The 17,611-nt window shown below is 40.5% G+C and overlaps 3 protein-coding genes and 1 long non-coding RNA gene across 7 annotated transcripts; 2 read left to right on the top strand and 2 right to left on the bottom strand.

Moving 5' to 3' along the window:
* Positions 1 to 1,996: 1,996 nt before the first annotated feature.
* Positions 1,997 to 2,938, bottom strand: LOC141911174 (neurotensin receptor type 1-like). The gene has a single exon (XM_074802151.1). The coding sequence runs from the start codon at positions 2,936 to 2,938 to the stop codon at positions 1,997 to 1,999; it is 942 nt and encodes a 313-aa protein (XP_074658252.1).
* A 919-nt stretch (positions 2,939 to 3,857) lies between these two features.
* Positions 3,858 to 6,895, top strand: LOC141911390 (nonsense-mediated mRNA decay factor SMG9-like). Of its 2 annotated transcripts, XR_012620032.1 has the most exons (3): positions 3,858 to 3,944; positions 4,093 to 6,458; positions 6,586 to 6,895. XR_012620032.1 is itself a non-coding variant. In XM_074802399.1 (2 exons), exon 2 carries the CDS (start codon positions 4,118 to 4,120, stop codon positions 5,534 to 5,536), a length of 1,419 nt encoding a protein of 472 aa, XP_074658500.1. In that variant the 5' UTR covers positions 3,858 to 3,944; positions 4,093 to 4,117; the 3' UTR covers positions 5,537 to 6,895. The 2 variants fall into 2 exon arrangements, 1 of the variants encoding a protein (XP_074658500.1); XM_074802399.1 differs by having other exon boundaries at positions 4,093 to 6,895.
* Positions 6,877 to 12,074, bottom strand: LOC141911392 (uncharacterized). 3 transcript variants are annotated; one of them, XM_074802402.1, is made up of 5 exons: positions 11,744 to 12,074; positions 10,224 to 10,469; positions 9,512 to 9,754; positions 8,924 to 8,998; positions 6,877 to 7,328 (listed from the first exon to the last, which is right to left on the bottom strand). In XM_074802402.1, exons 2-5 carry the CDS (start codon positions 10,395 to 10,397, stop codon positions 7,032 to 7,034), a joined length of 789 nt encoding a protein of 262 aa, XP_074658503.1. In that variant the 5' UTR covers positions 10,398 to 10,469; positions 11,744 to 12,074; the 3' UTR covers positions 6,877 to 7,031. The 3 variants fall into 3 exon arrangements, with proteins under 3 accessions (XP_074658503.1, XP_074658502.1, XP_074658504.1); XM_074802401.1 differs by having other exon boundaries at positions 11,748 to 12,074; XM_074802403.1 differs by lacking the exon at positions 8,924 to 8,998 and having other exon boundaries at positions 11,748 to 12,074.
* Positions 10,812 to 12,831, top strand: LOC141911394 (uncharacterized). Its single transcript, XR_012620033.1, has 3 exons — positions 10,812 to 10,854; positions 12,423 to 12,501; positions 12,786 to 12,831. It is a non-coding gene; the product is annotated as an uncharacterized LOC141911394 (long non-coding RNA).
* Positions 12,832 to 17,611: the final 4,780 nt, after the last annotated feature.

Raw genomic sequence — 17,611 nt, 5'->3', positions numbered from 1 at the left:
CTGGAGCCGGTGCTGGAGCTGGAAGTGGATACGGAGTCGGAATGGGAGCCGGTTACGGAGGAGTCGGCTATGGATATTAGATCACGCTCACGCAGGTAATCAGTTGATCAGTTATCTTCTTCATTTTTCACTTAACATTGACATTTTATTTACTTCTGTCTCATTCAAAATTAATTGATTATTTGTTTCTTGCAGCTTTGCGGACAGAAAGGACTCGCGAGAGTTTTGTCTCTGCTGAGCAACAGTCACCGAATTCTGTGAAAATCAACTGTTAACAACAAATAAAAAGATATATAATAACGAAATTACACAAAGTTTAGGCGTTATTTTTTCCGTATCTGGTCGATGCGTGGATAAGACGATGGGTCAATATAACATTATAGCCTATATAGAATCACTCGTTAATTTATGTAGAAAGTTGGCCAATCGCAAATGAAATAATTGTAATGACTCGCTAGGTGGCGCTGTGGACAAAAATCTTCGACATTGAAGACTTTTTTGCTACGCGCGGTAAACCAACTTTGTCGTATATTGAAAAGCTTAATGTGAATTGTGACCCAGAACTAGGGACTTTACTTAACTTATTCATTATCCTTTATGCGGATGACACAGTCATTCTTGCTGAAGATGAGGAATCTCTCCAGTCACATTTGGATACATTATTTGAATATTGCGCCGACAACGGCCTCACGGTGAATGTTGATAAAACTAAAATATTAGTCTTCGCTCGAAGTAAAAGTAGGATTAAGCGTATTTCGAAATTCATGTTCGGTAATCAGGAGTTAGAGTTAGTTGAGGATTATGTGTATCTCGGAGTGAAATTCAATTGGAACGGTAGTTTCGCTAAAGCAAAAAAATTTCTCTATGATAAAGCTATGAAAGCTATGTATTCTATTATTCAAAAGGGCAGACGTTTGAAACTTCCAGTAGATGTAATGTTTAAACTATTTGACATGTGCGTCGCTCCTATCGCGTTGTACGGTTGCGAAATCTGGGGATATGAAAACCTTGACTTATTAGAAAACCTCCACTGTTTATTTTGTAAAATTATCATGAAAGTTACAAAATATTCCCATAACCTTCAAGTATTAGCGGAGTTAGGACGTTATCCTATGTATATAAGCGTAAAGCGTAGAATGATTAATTTTTGGGTCAAAACGATAGAGTGCAAACAAAGTAAACTTAGTTCAATTCTCTATAAGATATCTTATAGTTTATATCTGAATGATAGGTTTAAGAGCCCCTGCTGTTATTTATTAAGAAGACTTTTGATGACTGTGGCCTTTCGTATATATGGACACAACAATCTATGGTAAACTCTAGGACTTCTCCAAAACAATTACACCGTTTACTCCGTGATCAGCATGTGCAAGAGACAGAATTTAGGCTAAATAATAACCCGTTATACATTAATTTTAGACAATATAAGAAGGATATCAAATTTGAAAACTATATAAATCGGCTTGATGACGACTTAGTGACCAGCTTATTCCAGTTCAGGATTGGGTCTTATCTCCTACCTGTAAATAAATTGTCAAATCTCCATCTACTGAGAACCGATAGATTATGCCCCACCTGTAACGTTTTAGGCGACGAACTACATTTCATTTTTGACTGTAAATTACTTACCGTATTCCGTGAAAGCTACCTAAATTCAAATACCTTTCGGAATCTTGATGTTTTAAAAAATCCAACTTTTAAACTTGCTAAATTTATCAAATTAGGTCTGGATGTATATAGATCCCTCCGGTAGTGTGTGTAAATAGTATGTTGTAAATAACGTTTGTTATGTTTCAAAGTGCTTTTATCTACTGTTTTTGTAAATAATTGTAAATACTGTTTCTTTTCCTCCATATACCATGGAAATGGTTGGAGTGTAATAAATATTCGTATTCGTATTCGTATTCGTATTCGTATTCGACTGGCAGTCACGAGGTTGCGGGAGATCGAATCCTGGTTTCCTTTCACTGTCGGTAATTTCCCTTTTTTCCGAATTCTATCGTCGACAGAACAACGATTTAGCGCCGACTCTGAATCGTCGCGAGCTCAAGCAATAAACGTAGAAATTGACGGCCGAATTCGTGAGAATCAACGACTCGGAACAATAATACAAAACGTGCTCGAAAAAATAAAGCGTAGCTCCTCCCATATACCGAAATACGTCATATGCCCAAATATGGAAATAGTAGATGAGCCTGGGTAAATGGGTCAACACAAGAACTACTGAAATTACTAAAACTAAAAAGTTTAAAGACGAATCTTTAGATTGAGTCGATAATTTGTGTTTGATCTCTGAACGCTGCGATTGTAAGGAGTAAATCATCGCTAAATTGGCGCCAATCGTGAAAAACACTGGTAAAATCAAAGAGAAAATGGCGTTCGACAGAACGGTGAATATCTGTTCGTAGATGGCGGGTATGGTTGGGTCGTATCTGGAGAAACAGTCCAATCCGCGTGCGTTATCGCCGACCCCGGACAGGACGCCTTGGGGTACGAGGCGCAAAGCTTGAACTACTAGTAAAACCGAGATGATTTTGGACGCTTTACGAGGGCGACAAATTGACTTCGCTTTTAACGGAAATCGCACCACCAAGTACCGGTCAAACGTCATCAACGTTAGTAGCATATTCGACGTAGAGATGGCGCCACTGCCCAGTATCTCGTACGCCTTACAGAAGCCGTGCGACAGAACGAGCTGATCGAAATAAATCCGTACGAATAACACCGGAACGTAAACGCAAGTGACGTTAACGTCAGCGAACGCAAGCGCCGTTAGATAAACGCCGACCGACGTTTTTAAGAAGTTGAATTTTCGAGCGGTCAAAATCCGTAACGAGATGACGTTGCCGACCGAACCGAACAGGAACGTCACCGGTAAAACGCCGTACGTAATCACGTTATCAGCGTTAACGCGTATTCTATGACCCGCCGTGTTCATCGTTGAGACGTTCATCGTTCGCGAGAGCAACACGCAGTCGCTCCAGTAACAGGCGTTGTATCGAGTGGGAAAAGAAGCTTTGTGACGTAAAATTGCACTAGCCCGACGCCGTGACAAGTGATAATGATAACCTAATTGTCCCGTGCTTAGATCGGACCCTGTTAACAGTGAATACTCTCTACGCGACTGCAGCAGTCGCCACCGGAGTCTATAAAATGATGACAATCAAAGATGTATGATAAGCCTATTTGATGACGTCATATGGAGATTGTGACTTAGTTGCAGTATATATTGAGTCGGCACTGTGGTTCGTAGTACAGTGACTCGACCGTTTGCGGTTTGCAAGTTTGAATGGTATGAAATTTCCATTAGTAAACTTTTTGTCAGTGGATATTCATTCGGGTAAATCTGATCGATCGCATGAGTCGTTTTACTCTAATTTGATTAGGGGGGGGGGGGTTGGGAGAGGAGGGAGTGATGGTGTGAACTGAGGGATCGAATTTATTTCTAATCCATTAGCTCGTCGAAGTAACTTAATCTGTTTTCTGCGTGGAAATGACTTCGGCGTTTTAAATGCCAATATCTAAGATATAAATCGGGGCCGCCCAGTTTGTATTGAAAGCATGAGTCCACCGCACAGGTTCCTGGCCTTAGTTTGACTTGTTGTCCTCATATGAAAATACGAAGTAACCAATAGCAATTAACACCATGAATTTGAGTTTTTTTTGTGGAACTGGGCCCCTGGACTTGGTGAATTAAACTGCTGCCCGTCCGCCCCCTCCTCCCCTTCAAATCATTTTCGGTTGAGCCTACGTAGCGTAATTGGATTTTCATGAAATCGTCCAGCCGGGTTTTATACACAACCTAACGTCGCCAACCGTCTACGAACGAGTAGCCACCATCACTTCCGGGTTCGAAACAAATGTAAATTAAGGAATTTTTATTACGAAGATAAACCGGCGAAGAATTCAAGACGATTTTTCCTAACTATCTTAAGTTGAAACAGGTGGGGATTAATGACCTAATGCGAAAAGAGAAAATCAGTATATTTTGAAAGACTAGACTCAAGACTAGGCCAAGCTGCAACGGTGCAAGCAACAAGAAGGACCAGTGCAGCAGTACATTCATTGAATATTTGATGCTTATTTTTTCAGATATTTTAGAGAGAGACGTAGAGAAATGTCTGACAATGCCGATGCAGACCGGAGTGGAGGAGGGGCGAGTGGGGACCGCGGCCGCAGGAGACGCAGACGCCATCCAAAAAGAGAACAAACTCCCGTGAAAGGATCGTCGCGTAAAGACTCTACGGCTGCTGCTGACTCCCGTGAGTCGACTCCCGTTCCCGCGACGACTCCGCTGACTCCGACGCGGACTCCTATTATTCTAGCTAAACCCGATCGTCACGATTCAGCGGAGGAAACGAGTCAACCCGGCGCGTCGACCGGTAAACCAGTCGATCGACCGATCATCGTTAAAATGCGTGAGGATCCACACGGTGGCGCTGCTGCAGCGGCCGCGCCGGACTCGTACCGTATCCAGAAATCATTCATACCGCTATCGGACGGCACGCCGCAATCGAGGATGGCTCCACCACCCGAAATCAGTCAATCGGTTAAACTGGTCGACGAGTCGATGCAGTGGAGCGATATGGGAATGGAAATGTTAGTCGACCAAACGGAGTATCTAGTAATCGGCGTGATCGGTCCGCAGAGCGTCGGTAAGTCGACTGTTATGGCGTCGTTGGCTGGTTGGCGAAACGGGTCGACGCCGCCGGTATTCAAGCCGGCGACCGGCGCGGTACTCGGATCGAGCGGTCATCAGACGAGCGGTATCGACATGTACGTCACGAGCGAACGCGTGATCCTGTTGGACACGCAACCGGTTCTCAGTTCGTCGGTTCTGTTCGATTTGATCGACCGCGAGAAGAAAATCCCGCCGGAATTTACGTCTGCCGAGAACTACCACGAGATCCGCTCGTTGCAGACGATCGCGTTCATGTACACCGTCTGCAACGTCGTCATAGTAACCATCGATTGGTTCGCCGATTTGTTCCTGTTGAAATTTCTACAAACGGCCGAAATGTTGAAACCGCCGACGCCGGACGCGGCGGGTGGCGCCGCCGACGAGCACGTCGAGTACTACCCGCATTTAGTGTTCGTATTGAACAAGGCCGAGTCCGTGGATTTTAGCTATACCTCGTACACGGCGATGGAACGTACGATCTCGAAAGTTTTCAAGAAATCGAAACTGCGTTATCGCGGCAGTCATGTGACCACCTGCGACGGGCAGACGTTGCTATCGAAATTACAGCTTAACGACGAACGAGTGAATCTATTCCTGTTGCCGAAATACGACGATTCGAAATCTGCGTCGAAATCCGATTCGAGCGTTTATTCGACTTTTTTACCCGAATATAGAGGGCACCCCGGTTTCGATTTTTTGATCGGTAGATTACGCAATCAGTTATACTCTGTTCCGCGTAGTTTGTTAACTCATACAACGCTTTCGGAGAAGAACTGGTTTCATTACGCGGCTCGAACCTGGGACAGTATCCATAAATTTCAATTATTTGCCGAGTACAATAGATTACTTCCTTAAAATCTCACTTCAAAACTGTCTATTGTGTGTAAACCATCCTCACTTGCCAGGGTTTATCCTACCGTGGTCTACAACACTGCCCATGATTTCTCGAGTGGACAGCATATTCATAGATTTCAATTATTTGCCGAGTACAATAGATTACTCCCTTAAAATCTCACTTCAAAACTGTCTATTGTGTGTAAACCATCCTCACTTGCCAGGGTTTACCCTACCGTGGTCTACAACACTGCCCATGATTTCTCGAGTGGACAGCATATTCATAGATTTCAATTATTTGCCGAGTACAATAGATTACTCCCTTAAAATCTCACTTCAAAACTGTCTATTGTGTGTAAACCATCCTCACTTGCCAGGGTTTGCCCTTCCATGTCGATTGAATTATCTAACTTTTATGTTTGAGGTTCTCGATGCGACAAAGGCCGCCATAGAAAAAGTTAAGTCGTTTGAACGCTTAGACAGGTTCCCACTCAGCGGCCACCAGTCTATATATCCAGTCAATCAGATGCGTTGTATTGATAGAGCAAACCTGATTGACTTAATATATAGACTGGTGGGCGCTGAGTGGCAACCAGTCCGCCCAAGATATCTTGGGTAGTGTAATAGGCCAATGAAGGGTCTGCGTCCAGTGTTTATGTTTGTGTGAGCAGCGACCACAGGCAATCAAACCCTGGCGAGCGAGGATGCCTTTATGAACTGTCTACGGTTGGCTGTCCAACTCTGATATCACTCTCTGTCCTAGCTTAACCTGTGCTGAACTGTCTGAACATATGCTGCCTGCCTGCTGCACAGTCTAACGTGGTTCTAAGTCTTGAGATTGGTTTTAAGTTGAACCTCGTTACAACGAACTTCACGGGAACAAAAGCAGTAGTTCATTGCATCCAGTATGAAAATAATTAATTGTCTTATCTGGGACGAAATTGTAAGTTTGTAATTATTTCATAACAAGAAATACTGATTTGACTTGATAGATGCATATAAAATGAATAAGAAATATGTTAGCGAAGGGTTACTGTTGATTACTGATTCGTTTGAACATTTTCTTTCAGATATCAATGAATTGTTACTGAAAAAAAAATTAAATTTGTTACTGATAGCAGTTCTTAGAAGAGGTTGTCAGCTCTGGAACTTATATATCCGAGGTCGTTATAACGAGGTCCGCTGTAGAAACAAGATACTGGTCTTGTAAATGTAAACCTTTACTGTACGCCTAGTTTTTTAGGATTCAATCCCAGCAAGGTCTGAGTTGTGCTCTAGTTACGGTGCATTGAAGTGTATTTGAATGCTTTTTAAAATCGCTTATTTTCATGAAGTAAAAATAAAAACCTCCTTTTTATTTTTTCGGAATAAAATAACAATATATGGATATAAATATAAATAAATGTTTATACAACCAAAAAAAATAGTTATTTGAATATTTAACTCTCTCAGTCCAACCGTCGTTTTCATTTTTAGGACGGTGCTGTATCTGTTATTTGTTTATGGGTGACTTGTCTTACATCGTGCCGTATCTGAGGCGCCAGTTTTTCGCCGCAACATAATCCATTTGTTTTTGTAGAATGGAAACGTTCGCAAATTTTCGTCTGCAGATCTCCTGTCGTCTGTTGTTGATTTGCATCATTTGCGCAAGCGCGTGCTGTTCTTTCAGCAGGTACTTGTATCGTCTGGTGAAATATTGTCTCTCGTTGTCGTAATGCATGATCAGATTCTGTAAGTGTTTGTCGGCCGAATCTTTACGACCAGTTCGGATGGCTTCGTAATCGATCGGTGCAGGTCGGCGGGGCGGAAGTTGCTGTAAAATACGATTGAAATAACGTGTATATATTGGAAAGAGTCCAGTGATGACGTTAGAAAAACGTAAAGCACTTGACTGAAACAGTTCCACAGATAGGAGTACAGGACCCAGTTGCACAGTCGTGGCTTAAGTCAAAAAGTGGTCTTAAGTATTGACTGGTCTTAAGTTGTTAGATTGGCTGTAGAACCAAAATGAGCTTAGACTGGTCTTAAGTTGTTAGATTGGTTATAGAACCAAAATGAGCTTAGACTGGTCTTAAGTTGTTAGATTGGCTGTAGAACAAAAATGAGCTTAGACTGGTCTTAAGTTGTTAGATTGGTTATAGAACCAAAATGAGCTTAGACTGGTCTTAAGTTGTTAGATTGGTTATAGAACCAAAATGAGCTTAGACTGGTCTTAAGTTGTTAGATTGGCTGTAGAACCAAAATGAGTTTAGACTGGTCTTAAGTTGTTAGATTGGCTGTAGAACCAAAATGAGCTAAGACTGGTCTTAAGTTGTTAGATTGGTTATAGAACCAAAATGAACTTAGACTGGTCTTAAGTTGTTAGATTGGCTGTAGAACCAAAATGAGCTTAGACTGGTCTTAAGTTGTTAGATTGGTTATAGAACTCAAATGAACTTAGACCGATCTTAAGTTGTTAGATTGGTTATAGAACCAAAATGAGCTAAGACTGGTCTTAAGTTGTTAGATTGGTTATAGAACTCAAATGAACTTAGACCGATCTTAAGTTGTTAGATTGGTTATAGAACCAAAATGAGCTGAGACTGGTCTTAAGTTGTTAGATTGGCTGTAGAACCAAAATGAGCTAAGACTGGTCTTAAGTTGAACTATAGAACTAAGTTGGTCTTAGACTGGTCTTAAGTCTAAGCTATGACTACGCAACCGGCCCCAGTTTGATTCACATAAGTTGAAATAAGTTCGTTTTCAAATAGAATGGATTAAAATCATGACTGGAAATATTTCGTATTGGCAACAGATTAGTAGTGAAGCGTCGGAGATTCTCTCATCATCTGCGCCACCGTTAAAGCATTTTACACCGGATAGTCCTAAAAGCGTTCCTGTCAAAAATACACAGGTAGCTAAATGATACCTTGTTACTTATTTCTGCTAGCTAAAAAGTCCACCCGGCTGCCCGCCTGTCCTATCTTCCCTGTGCACTTACTTGTCTTAAAATCATGATCAAGCTAACAATAACAATAACAGACCCGGCAGTGAATTGATTACTAATTCTATTGCCGGTAACGAAAGCTGCCGCTGCGGAGAAACAAGGTACATTTAGCTTAGAGATGTATTTTGACAGGCAGGTCCTCAGTAGAACAAGGAGCTCTCTACACCAGGGGCCGGTTGCATAGTCATGGCTTAGACTTAAGACTAGTCTAAGACTATTTTAGTTCTATAGCCAACCTAACAGCTTAAGATCAGTCTTAAGATTTAAGACCACTTTTGGACTTAAGTCTCGACTATGGAACCGACCCTTAGACCACATATCAGGATCACCGTTACCGATATTCAAGCAAAGCTGGAACTGTTTTTTAGAGTTTTCTTCCCGTGAATATAGTATTAATTAGTAGAATTAATTAGAGTGATTACCGGGAGACTACGCAGAATTTCTAAGCGTTCAAACGACTTCACTTTTTTGATGGCGGCCTTCGTTGCATCGAGAACCTCAAACATAAAAGTTAAATAATTCAATCGATCAAAAAACTTCTGTTTCGAATCATTCTAAGTTTTTTTTTCTGTTTCAAATCGTATATTTTTTTTTCTTTTAAAGCCTTCGTTGTGTTGAGTTCTATCGTAAGTTAAAACAAATTGAAATCAATTACAATACGTAAAATGCCAGGTTAAGGACTATACTAATGTTTATTTCACCGGCCAGTCCTGGAAGTGTGGTTGGCTGCACAGAGATCTCCGTCGCTCTACGATCTTAGTGCAACCAACACTAAGACACATCAGACATTAAGGTTCTTGGTATAAGTTTATAAGCATTTGTTGGTCGTAGATGGGTCTACTAGACTCTAGCTATGAGCAGGAAAGGCAAAGGAAAAGCCGTTTTGATTTTGGAGGATTTAAGCTATGATTAAATCTACATTTAAAAGCTTAATCTTTTTTCCACGAATTATTAGATTAACTACGGTCGCATTTGCAAATGTAAATCGTCTAAATATGCGAACAACTCACTTTAGTTCTAGCAAATTCCAAGGCTTCGTTTACTTCCTCCTCGGTGGCGCTGACAGCTCCGCCGCCATCTTGTTCGCTACCGGTCTCTTCCGGTAAGTAACCGATTTCTTCGTCCATATCGTCCGCCAGCCAACCGTGACCGGTTAATCGTAAAACGCGGATAAACTTTATGAAAGTTTCGACACCTTCGAACCGCAGAAAGTCCAACAGTCTCTTGACCCTGCGATCACTTGTTCTCTCGCTCTGAGAAAGAGAGACAAGAAAGGTTTTAATTCATAGATAGAACACAAATTGGCTCTAAAGCACAGACGGATCCAGACTGGTGGAACTTGATGACGCCCATCAAATTTTGAGTGCCCATTTCATTTTCAAAGATAATCGGTGAATTTCAGTGCTGTAGTGTCCCTAATACATGTATTGCCTTTGTGGACATCAAAAGTGTCCTAGTTTTGAGATACGAAAAGTTATTCAATGCAGGCGGCTCAGTGTAGGGGTACACATATTGCCTTTTTGGAAAGTGCCGTTTTGGGATGTGACCAGTCCTTCAAATTGGATCCGCCCCTGCCTCGTTATGCACCGGGCCAACAGACAGGGATTAGTACGCCCCATATAGCGTCCAAAATAACAAATTGAAACTTATCTTTGAAGATTTAAGCCCACGAAAGCTTAAGCACGAATCTGCCCATCTGGACAAACTTCTATAATAGCATACCCTGATAATAGCTAGCGTTTCCTTGGGTAGGAGGCGCTCTTGTCGCATGACGTCAAATACCGACGGTGACAAAACAAAATGGCGGAGTATTTTTCCGCGACATTTATCGAGTGTACTCTTGACGCGGTAACAGTCCTGTAACGGACGGTCCGGGTATCGCTGATAGTACGGCATCGTGTGATGGACAGCGGGTGGTCGAGGTTCGAACCCGGTTTATAATACGACTATGGTATCCATAGAACGGTCCTGAAAGAGACGAAATCCATAAAAGATTGGATAAAACCAGACTGAAACATTTTGCAGTTCCTCGGTTACATCATCGATTAAATCAAAAGTTGGCCTTATCTGAATGCTTCACCCAGCACTGGCAGTGGTTGTCTCCACCAGTGATCTCCGTCACTCTACGATCCTAGTGTAACCAACTGTGGTACATCAGACACTAAGATTATCGGTGAACTCAATGCCTGGTCTTACTTAAGTTTGGCCATAGAACTTAGCTGTTGTCATAAGATTGGTCTGATGAAGTTGTTAGGTTGGCCTTGGATATGGAACCAAATGAGTTTAAACTGGTCTTAAGTTGTCAGATTGGCTAAAGTTAACTTGTTAGATTGACTATAGAAACCAAAATGAGGTAAGACTGATCGTGTAAGCCGATGCAGATGGCCCTTCATTGCCTAGAACGACCTCTTCGCTAAATTTCCACAACTAACGTTTTGTCACATTTTTATCTCATTTTTTCTTCCTATAACTCTCTATTAAAACCGGCCCCTATTCGTCGCGTACATATTAAACCGCCGTTCAACTCGCAGCTCGTGGGAATTATTCTGTCACCGTGAATCAACTGTACCGCATTAAACCGTAAATTCACGTTATTTATATCCAATTAAAGTCGACACTTTCGTGAACGGCGAAAAAAAGTAGTTTAATCGAAGTATGAAAAATATGAAAAAAATATTCTAAAATACATTCAACAGTAAGTGTAGATAAGTTCTGATAGTTCCCGGGCACACAGACGAAGTGCTGCTAGTATCTTAGGGCTGATATGGGCCTTTTACACTCACGGGCCAGATTTAAGGGGACTCTCTGTGGACGTGTCCCCTCCAATCGTAAAACCTCGACAGTAAATCACAAAGAACTATTAAAACAAAGAACTGGACATCGATAGCAAATTCTATCTAACCTTGTTCTCGATTTGTACAATTTGAGTGAATAAATTAAGCAAATAGCTTTAATCTTTACGGTAAATATAAGAATTATAAACAAGAATCGAAGGCCAAACACACGTCATATATTATATACATACGTTGAACCCGGGGAAATATGTTGAATTGCCACCCAGATCCCATGAGGGTCTATCCCTCAATTTGATCAATCTCCATAAACAACTTGACGTTTCAGCAGTTGTTGTTGTTACTGATAAAGCCGTCTGTGAAAGGGCTGGGCCCTGCTGGTGGTCGTATATTCCAAGACAAACATTCGATATCTTCTAAATAGAAATTCGACCATTAAAACGACCTTACCTACCGTCTGAATAATTCTATTCCACGCTATTCGTAAATGTAATATCCACTTTATTTTCATTCAGTTCATGTAGTCAATATTTGGAACCATCGTCAATTCCATAAATCCATGATTCCTTAAATCAGGATTTCAACACGAATTCGCGACCAAAACGTCAACAACCTTTACTGCCGTTTCATCTGATTCCCTTTTTCGGCCCTAGTTTCAAAGTGACGTCACAGACGACTAATATATATTGAATATTCGATTCGTATGTATTTCTTTTTGTTGTAATGAATTTCTTTATTTCCGATTTTACCGAGCAACGACAAAAACACACCCGCGCACGAACAGCGCACAAACAGCCTATAGACCAGATTTCCTAAAGCTTGTATCCGCCGAACAAAAAATCAAGTATTTCTTGGCATAAAGACCGCGCCGGATTTGCGTTTTTGTTGTCAATGAAGTTAAAATGCTGACCTAGATTTCTTGTAGTCCTTACTGGGGGTTTCAGTAGCTTTCAAATGACGATTCAATCGTAATATTTCGATAGCTTGAATTACAATTCCGATAAAGTTCGACGTGTCTGATTTTTAGAAGATCAAAACGTTGTTAATCTAAAAATATGAACGGCAAATTTGTTCGAAAATCTACTGCACCGAATATTTTTCAAAAACAAGTGTTTATATGCAAATACAGATTCCGCTATGAGCGCAATGACGTTGAGTTTGAGAATCAAACCCACACAACTGTGGAACTGGAGGAACTGTTGAGAACGGTAAGCCAAAAGCCCTTTATTACCTATATCAGATACTAAACCTACAACTCAAAACATAGCACAAGTAACCACAGCAAATGATTTGTTTCTCATTCAACTATCTAATTTACAAATCATTAAATCATTCAAAATATCCCTCATTATAATACTTAGGAATTTTTCTTAGGAGTTTTTTTTTTTTTAAACATGATAATAGCATAGTTTTCCACAATTAATTTAATAAATTTAACATCAAAATATTATCAACGTGTATGCAATTACATCTTATTTTTATGCATTTTCAGCTCAACGAATCTACGTCGGCTGTATCGGCCTACCCAACAGCCAAATCATATATCAATACCTGGTACCCGTATTTTCGGTAAGTCACTTCACGAGAACATCACATCAGTTCATAAGCGTTATTACATGATAGAACCATCCCAAAGATTAACTATAGCATGAGTTATGTTAAAACGATAAGTACCCACTGACTGTTAATTGTATACCAATATCTCACGTTTCAGCATATGCCACCGAACGCTCGAAGTACAACACTCCAGCCGCTTGGAACCCGACGGTAAGCAGTAAAATCTGTGTCCCAGACCGAGTCTGTGAGACCCCACGCTAGATGGAAAGTCCCCAAAAGACCCCAATAACGCTTTTTGTTTTTCTTTTCCAATTTAGCAACTGTATATTGACAGTATATACTGAATATTTTGACCGTTCAAAAAAAAACTGTTTACCGAATTCAACTAATAAGGATTGAACTCTATGAGAAGAATGCAGCTGGATTTTCACAGAAAGCGATCAGATCTTTACGTGATTTTATCATACTCATTCTTGAGTTCCATTATCTACGGACAAGTGGCTAATGGTGCTTCACACGCGCAACCTAGTAAGTAACTTCATTCTTAACCATATCACTTTCCGCCGCGCTTAATAAGCCCGGTATTTCATTACGGTACTGAATAAACTGCGAATTTCGCCGCGTGACCTAAGTACCGTACTGAATTCCTCGTGTGAACGCCGTTATATAGGTACGCGGTAATAATGCCAGAGGTAAAAATGCCTTTTCAGGTCCAATGTTAATAAATTCTTCACTTAATTTTCCTCATATTTCCTTCTGGCATTTTTACCTCTGGCATTATTACCTGGGTTCATATGTATATACTGTCTCCGAATTCGAAACAAAAACCTTTCCCAATATTGTTTTTCTAGACACGTGTGGCCCACAGCAAAGGCTCCGATGGAACATAATCTCGGACAAGACAATGAATGGAATTTCCCATCATGCCGGAACGGTCTCTTCTTTAGATCAGTGTATGAACCGATGCGCGAGTTTTACAGGGTTTCTCTGTAGATCTGTTGAATATCACCGACCGTCGGGAAATTGTTATTTTGAGCCCGAGAGTAGACTCACTGATCCTCGCAATTTCGTGGATTCGTCGTCGTATGATTATGCGGATTGGTACTGCGAACGTATAAATGAGAAATACGTAAGAGGTACGTAAATTCTCTAAACCTCAGAATATCCGTGGGAGGTTGGCTGTTTTCATATTATGTGCCGGTAAAACTACGATTATTCTTGCAAGGTCTAGCGTTTCAATATTGTAACTTTAAGTTATCGGATGTTTTGTAGATTTCGTGATCGATACCGCGTCGAAGAATCTGCCATCGTCTGATATCGTTCCACTGGAACCAGTCACCACAACCGCGTCCGAATTTCAATGCGGTTTGAAATGTGTTATCAATCGTGAATGTGATTTGTTTGTCATCAAACGGCAGACTGATAAATTTTTTCGATGTCGTTTGTATAATGCGGATCTGATTGCCGATTATGAACGGCAACAAGCGACCGATGAAGTAATCTATAAGGACAAGTCGATTAAATTCAGATATCTGTAAGGCATATTTTAATCATTTTTTTACTGTGATGTATCAACTGTGAAACTAATTACGATCATTCAATATATTATGTCAATTTGGGAATGGCGAATATAAGTTCAACAATCACGAAGCCGAAAAACTTGAAATATCGTAACGTTAGGCTAAACATACCTTGTTTCTCCGCAGCGGCCGAGTGATTTTTGTAAAATATGATAAAAATTTGTAATCGGTTCATTTCTACAGCGGCCGGGTCTGTTATGGTAAAATTGATCACGATTTTTTTTTTAAAGTAGTGTACAGGATAGATAGGCGGCCGGCCGGGTCAACTTTTAAGCTCAGCAGGGCCGAGAAACAAGGTATCAACGTATTTTGATTCATGCCTTTGAATTTAATCTACGTATTAAAAACCATCGTCAAGGAATTTTTTACCCGCGTCTTTGGAATGTTAATTCGAATAGATAACGCCAGGTCCCGGTTGCACAGTTGTGAGTTAGAGTTAACTGCGAGGTAACGTTAGAGTCAACTGTGGAACTGGGTCCATCCAGGTCTTCAGAGAGAGATTTACACGAAATGTCATATATTTCAATTTTCTAATTCAATTCTTATTAAATACAATACGTTTTCATCGCTTTTAAATCTGAATATAGTGGGGGTTTTTTATCTTAAAATAGGGATTGTCCCGTTATTTATTTATTTGGCTGAAGTAAATTTCGTTTTTTCTTTAATTTGTTTCAATCGGTTCTTGTTCATCACATGTAGATTATTATATTTCACATATTGTTGTAACATGCATTTGTTTATGCTGAATAAAGATCTTGAATTTGAATTTTTATGATTTTTTCGATTGAGTGTCCTTTACAGACCCACCACACCTGCCGGGAGCGAAACAGGAGGTTTGATTTTGAAATATAGTTGTGTGATCGGCGGTCGAGTTTAACAGGGTTTTTTTGTTTAGATCGAAGTACATAATTGGAAATTCGGTTCCGGTTCATTCAAACAATCTTCCAACCAGTCTGAACCGGTAAGCGACTGATTGGGGTGAATTCTCTTGGCCTGTCTAATTTAATACATCGAGGTCGTGGAAATAACTATATTACAAGGTTGAAGATCATTTTGTCCATTTTATATGTAACATGGGTCCGTAGTTATAATAAATTTTGAAAGACTTCTGGTTGTCGCGAGTCCGCTGTATTTCCGGAACAAAAAGCATATAGTTTTTCTGTCGGTTTCAAACGCATTTTCTTCCGCCGTTTGTTACTGGCCGTATTGTTTTCCGCTTAGCCGGAATTCAATCTATCTAATGGATAGAAGCTTCATCAGGTGATGAAGTTGATTCACCCGATGAAGCTTCTATCCATTAGAAGCGAAAGCTCGTGCGTCAAATTAATAGTTAACCTATACACTACTACTCGTCTCGTTACTTATTTCTCAACACAGGAATACTTGAAAAGTGTTCGTGAGATTTTGAAATCAATAGTCTTCACACTGAGAAAACTACGTCGATCGCGTGGGTTTACACATAGATGATTCGCGGAGAGCCAGCGAGTTGAGCAGTTCGAATCCCGAATTCGACGCGATTAATATTTTCCATGAGATTGACCGTCAAGTGGCGCCACCTCGCTGACATAATCCTAGTCAATAAAACGTAAATTTGATTGAATTGGTTCGTACCACTTCGAGACCATTTTTCTCGATTAATTAGTTAATTACTCAGTTAATTAATTGGATATTCGCGCACGGACTGGGGTAATGTATAATAAAAACCTAATGTCTATTTATTAATTGATGAGACCTGTTTTTCTGGGATATTTTGCTTACTTTTTGGGGTACATACCTAATTTATGTCTTAACAGAATGCCAAAAATCGCGGACAACAACTGAATATCCCATATATTTCCAGTTCTGTACCAATTAGATGGATTGACAAAAAGACTCCTTAAGTCCAGTTGAATGAGAGAGAAAATCCTCCATTTTGTCAAATTTCTTGGATTTGAACATTGTTACCATGCCTACGCCACCCTGATTTAGTTGTTGAGACCCCACAAGAAAAATAACTTCATTTCGTAGGCATGGTGACAATGTAAAAATTCAAGAAATTTCACAAAATGGAGGATTTTCTCTCTCATTCAATTGGCCTTAAGGAGTCTTTTTGCCAATCCATCTAATTGGTACAGAACTGGAAATATATCGGATATTCAGTTGTTGTCCGCGATTTTTGGCATTCTGTTAAGACATAAATGAGGTATGTACCCCAAAAAGTAAGCAAAATATCCAAGAAAAACAGGTCTCATCCATTAATAAATAGACATTAGATCTTACTAGAATTGCTCGGGTTTAACTGTCATCGGCTCAATAATCCGATTAACTTGTCGACAACTCTTGGACTTGTCCGTTGTCTTAGAGAGTTAGACTTCTTTCTTAGACTTTATACTCTTTCTTTAAAGTCATTACTGTGTCGGGCCCCCTTCTTGAAGTCAGTAACCTATCTGCAGTGTAGTTTCATGATATCTGATTATAAAAAGCTTACCACCAACGATTAGGTATGGTAACTAACTAGCTGTCATCGATCCCCGTCCTCGCTCCGTGCCTCCTCAGGCTCAGCGTCAAGCTATCGGTAAGATCCTGGCTAAATCTTTCACAAAATAACATCACGAAAGAAGGGCCTGAATGAAGCTTGACCTTTGATCCTATGCACCCCTCTGATTCCTGTATTTAAGGCACTGCATAAGAAAACCTGCCATGGTATAATCAGCGACAGCTTTAAAGTAATAATAATAATGATTGACATTTATATAGCATTTATGTATCCAAACTAGAGTCTGTTGAAATGCGCTCCAAATTCGGTATTATTACCCCCAGCCGATAACTCTATTTCATGTATCGGACATCTCTCCCTGGAGAGAAGTAACATCCGAGCAGCTGCTAGGCGCTCAGGAGTCAACTATCAGACCAGGTACCCATTTACTCCTGGGAGGAGAAAGTCAATGAGGATACGAGTCTCGCTCGAGGACACTAGGGTAAAGCACAGTGGCCGGTTTCACGAACAAGTTTAGCCTAAAACGGTTAAGTTTGAATTGTTGTCCTCATTGAAAACATGAAGTAACCAATGGCAATTACACCAAAAATTTGAGTTTAACTTTTTTGTGAAACTGGGCCCAGGGGTTCGAACCGATGATCAGCCTACCCACAGCCAAACGCTCTAACCACTCGCCTACACCGCTCGCTCAAACAAACAACTTCG

The sequence above is a fragment of the Tubulanus polymorphus genome, chromosome 9 (genome assembly GCF_964204645.1).
Source record: "Tubulanus polymorphus chromosome 9, tnTubPoly1.2, whole genome shotgun sequence".
NCBI lineage: Eukaryota > Metazoa > Nemertea > Palaeonemertea > Tubulaniformes > Tubulanidae > Tubulanus > Tubulanus polymorphus.
The sequence above is the reverse complement of the archived record's forward strand: the minus strand, read 5'-3'. Positions and strand labels throughout refer to the sequence as shown.